This window comes from Arachis ipaensis, chromosome B05 (assembly GCF_000816755.2).
Source record: "Arachis ipaensis cultivar K30076 chromosome B05, Araip1.1, whole genome shotgun sequence".
Classification (NCBI taxonomy): Eukaryota; Viridiplantae; Streptophyta; class Magnoliopsida; order Fabales; family Fabaceae; genus Arachis; species Arachis ipaensis.
This window is the reverse complement of record NC_029789.2, coordinates 149,727,135-149,731,335: the sequence shown is the minus strand read 5'-3', so window position 1 is coordinate 149,731,335 and position 4,201 is coordinate 149,727,135. Positions and strand designations below refer to the sequence as shown.

Sequence of the window (4,201 nt, the reverse complement as noted above, 5' to 3'; positions counted from 1 at the left end):
ATTCATTTCAATCATTTCAATATTTTAGTATACATCTAACATAGTTAATTTTTATTTATCTAAATTCTAAACTTGTTTGGGGCGGGGAGTTGGAACTCTCACAAAGAGGCTATATTTTAAACCTATTGTAGAATTTTAAATCTTGATATACTTTATTTTTATTAAAAATATTATTTGTATATTAAAATTAATCACTAAAATTAGTCACTATGTATTTATGTATAAATACATGAGTTGTTTAATTCATTTCAATATCTATTTTGTATTATAATATGTTTAATTCATTTCAATATTTTAGTATACATCTAACATAGTTAATTTTTATTTATCTAAATTCTAAACTTGTTTGGGGCGGGGAGTTGGAACTCTCACAAAGAGGCTATATTTTAAACCTATTGTAGAATTTTAAATCCTACAAATCTTGATATACAATTTTTGAATATATTAAAAACTCGCACAAATAAGTTTAGTTTCTAAAAATTATAGCTTTTTTTAAAATCCCTACATTTGAATGAAACAGAAATTTAAAGGAAAGACGAAAAGTACAAAAACCAATTCAATGTAAGAAGAGGAGAAACAGGTGGTTTAATTAAATGAAAATTTAGAAAATCAACTATCGAATAAAATTTAAAGAATTTGAATCCTCTAAAATGAGAAAATTAGTAGTGATAAAGTGAAAAAGTAATCACTATTATTTTTGTAATTTCCATAAAATATGTAGACACTATCTTAATTTAAGAGGAATTAATTTCTCATTTTATTACTTTACCATTTTCTTTACTTTAGAGAATCTTATCCAAATTTAAAATACTGTTGACCATTTATACTTTGCGTGGATATATACTAATCTAATAAGCGCCATTTAAGATTTGTTTTGACTTTTGATTATATTCTACATTATATCTTAAGTGGCCTTTGGTCTCCCCGAACATTAGCAAGTAGTAAGGTTTTGGTCCATCGATTTTATGGTTTATGCTGTCTGAAGATGCTTTCTGGATCTCTGCCAATTGCCATATATGTGTCCCATAAGGACCTAATTGGTGTGATTTACAAATGTATTCGCCTATGGAATAGTAACGAAGGGAATCAATTAACTATATGTACTCTCTATTACCCAAATTGGGGTAGTGTGAGAGCGCGTAATGTGACACAAGTTCTAATAGCCTATATCACTATTCACTGTACATCAAAACTAGAATAAACAAAATTATCTTAACTTGTACTCCAAAAAAGAGTTTCCTCTCCAAACAATTATCCTCTTTTGTTGGATTTAATTTGGTTAAGACTTTTATTTATTCTACAAGACTTCATTTTATTGTTCTTAATCTTGGAGGAATGCAAGTATAGGCCCTAGCATATCAATGAAACACTGACGGCTTTAAACTCATTCGCCTTTCTCTTGCTCAATCTCCTGTATATATTAATATAGAGGAACCATTAGATTAAAAGCTTCCATAAGATGTCATGTTGAGAACAACACAGATAATAGAGAACATTGTCACTCTGAGAACTGAGAACATTGCCATGGACGATTTTGATCGTAGCGAATACATCTGCTTCTATACTTCTAATTATTAAAAGGAACTAACTGTTTTGCATTAAAAAAAATATTCAAGTTTCCAATAACATACAAGATATTTAATATCTTTTTAAAAAGAAAGTAAAAATAATTAGAGAATATTTTAAGATGATATGGAGAAATCCAAGTAAGAATACCAACTCTTACCCTTAGAAAGGGTAAAAGGACAACCTTCCTGCTTTTATGGTTGGTATTTCATGGGCACTAACAATGCTATCCACAACCTACAAAATCTTAGATCACCCCCTTCTACCTGAAGAATTTGAAAGCCCTGTTACTTTTGACCTATAAATTTTTCTCTCTCTACCAACCTTTCCCATATTTTTCTCCAGTGCAAGTGCAAGTTAACCACATGCTTTAAAATAGCATCAACCTTAGCATTATAATATAAACAGTTCTAATTATTTGTGCATTATTATGTACAATTCAATTCATCAAGAAAGAACACATTAATGGCTTATAACTGTAATTGAGTGGAAAAAGTTACTATGACCTTGTTACTATTTTGTCAGACATCCCTTACCTTCAGCCTAACTTCTGAGTGTGGACGGAGGAGCGGCTTCTTTGGACTTGAAGGAACAGATGAGAACTTCTGGACCAGAACTTTGAAGCATGGTACAAGTGCTATGTATAGGGCTCCCAAAATAACAGGTGATGCAGCTAACCACCCTAATAGCTGGGAAAGGTTTTCGACAAACAAATAACTATTAATATGTCATCAATATTTTAATTTTGAAAATGAAATGAAGGTTGGATCACGCAGAAATCACAGTGCAACTCAAGCAGAGAGGAATTCATTGTGAATAGAAAAACATGAATTCATTTGACAAGCTAGTAAAACAGAATATCGTACTATATCATAAGTGATTGTGATAACATTAGCAATGATTGTTTTAATACTTCAACGGAGACAATACAAGCAGCCCAACTCTCCGCATGATTAATAATTATAATATGAATTTCAAGCATCCATCCCACTATTAGCTCCATTCATTTTCGTAATATAGCTCAGTTCAACTAATGTAAAATGGATATCACAATCATATTCTGAAAAACAGGACCGAAATTGATATATTAAGCAAATAAACCACTATTAGTCTTCTTGAGACAGATACCAAAAAAGAAGGATATGGTGGTACCTACCGCATGAGCAATACTTAATAGGACTTCATGTGAAGCTCTGCCAGTAAGAACTTTCTTCAAAGCATCAGATGTTAAAGTGAAATGAGGTCCACCACAGATGAATTCACCAAAGCGTAAAAATGGTACAATGAGACTGAAATGCCAAATGAATATCCATAATTCTCACTATAATAGAATCAAGATAGAACTGCATGTATAAGAAACTACAAAAATAAACATCCATCACATGACATAATGGGGGAAGGCATACGAGCAACATTAGAAGTATCCCAGCCATTTTTCATTGGTTTTAAGGCTAACAACATATATGTTTCTTATAATATGAAACTAATCCAAAATAGATAGGGAGTGTAAACTTGAATTTCTCACTAGTAACCACTAATCACTCCTAAACCACTGGGTTCCCAGTTGGTAGAGTCAACCACATAGATCAATCAAAACTATCGGGTTCTACTAACAACCACATGAACAACAAAATACAAATACAATGATTCACCATGGCACTGGAATGCGGATGCAAATAGATATTAGAATTGAATGCAGCATACCTCAGCTCTACTGGAGTTGCAATGAAGTTTGCAAGCATGACAGTTGGGGCATGGCAATTTGAGCCAAGCAATGCAATAACGATCCCGCAGAGGAATACAGTGACACCTATTAGAAAAAAGATTAGCATGTCTAACAAAATGTAGGGAACAATTTAATTAAGAGAAATGCTAGAGGGTCATCACTCATCAGATTTATTGTTTTTGGCCATCACTTTTAGCAATCAATCCAATTCCTTTTAGTCTAGTAATCCAACAACATACTTTAGCTCACACTTTTAAATATTAATGGCTAAATGAGGGCCAAAAACAATAAATTCTGATGGCCCTAGCATTCCTCTTTAATTAAATCAGCTTATTCTAAGAATTGAATTGCAGGTAGGTTAATTAGAAATACCACATATAGGAAATACTCCCAATGTAATTCCAAGAGCAGCAGAGAAAGCCAGCTGACTGGGCTCAGCACCTCTGTAAACAAACAGCCCCGAGAAGAAATTCAGATACTATGAACCGATAAAGATTTCCATTTCAGAAACGTCTTAGCATAACCAATATTCAACACAGATTATTCTGTGATTGGAGTGAAGAATAGTCATAAACATTGAAGGATCTCTCTCTTAAATTCAGAAGCAGATCTCATCTAGTGATTACATATGCACAAAAAATAAATAGCAGATCAGAGCCGAGAAAGGGAGATAAGTTTGAAACAGAACCTTCGGAGAATCGAGATAAGAGGATCGGTGATCTTCTTCTGGAACCAACTAGTTATTCCCGTCTTCCCAGTCGCCATATTCGCCCAAAGATTTCAACTTTGAGGTTTGAAGTTTGATGAGCCACGGGATTGGAAACCCCAGCTCCAATACACACCAAAATGTTAGAGAGAGAAATAAGACAATTTTTTCTTTTTCTTTTTGGGAAGGAAAGAACTTGAACT

The 4,201-nt window shown here is 32.8% G+C and overlaps 1 protein-coding gene across 1 annotated transcript; it reads right to left on the bottom strand.

Moving 5' to 3' along the window:
• On the bottom strand, positions 1,059-4,190 carry LOC107645073. The gene is made up of 6 exons (XM_016349092.2): positions 3,981-4,190; positions 3,665-3,735; positions 3,271-3,376; positions 2,723-2,855; positions 2,103-2,255; positions 1,059-1,411 (listed from the first exon to the last, which is right to left on the bottom strand). The coding sequence occupies exons 1-6, from the start codon at positions 4,055-4,057 to the stop codon at positions 1,385-1,387; spliced, it is 567 nt and encodes a 188-aa protein (XP_016204578.1). The 5' UTR covers positions 4,058-4,190; the 3' UTR covers positions 1,059-1,384.

Excerpts from the sequence above, each read along its gene's own strand:
- LOC107645073 (XM_016349092.2), bottom strand. The coding sequence starts at position 4,057 with ATGGCGACTGGGAAGACGGGAATAACTAGTTGGTTCCAGAAGAAGATC. Across the intron at positions 2,856-3,270 it reads GCAACTCCAGTAGAGCTGAG|TCTCATTGTACCATTTTTAC; the intron begins GTATGCTGCATT and ends TTGGCATTTCAG. Across the intron at positions 2,256-2,722 it reads TATTAAGTATTGCTCATGCG|CTATTAGGGTGGTTAGCTGC; the intron begins GTAGGTACCACC and ends AACCTTTCCCAG.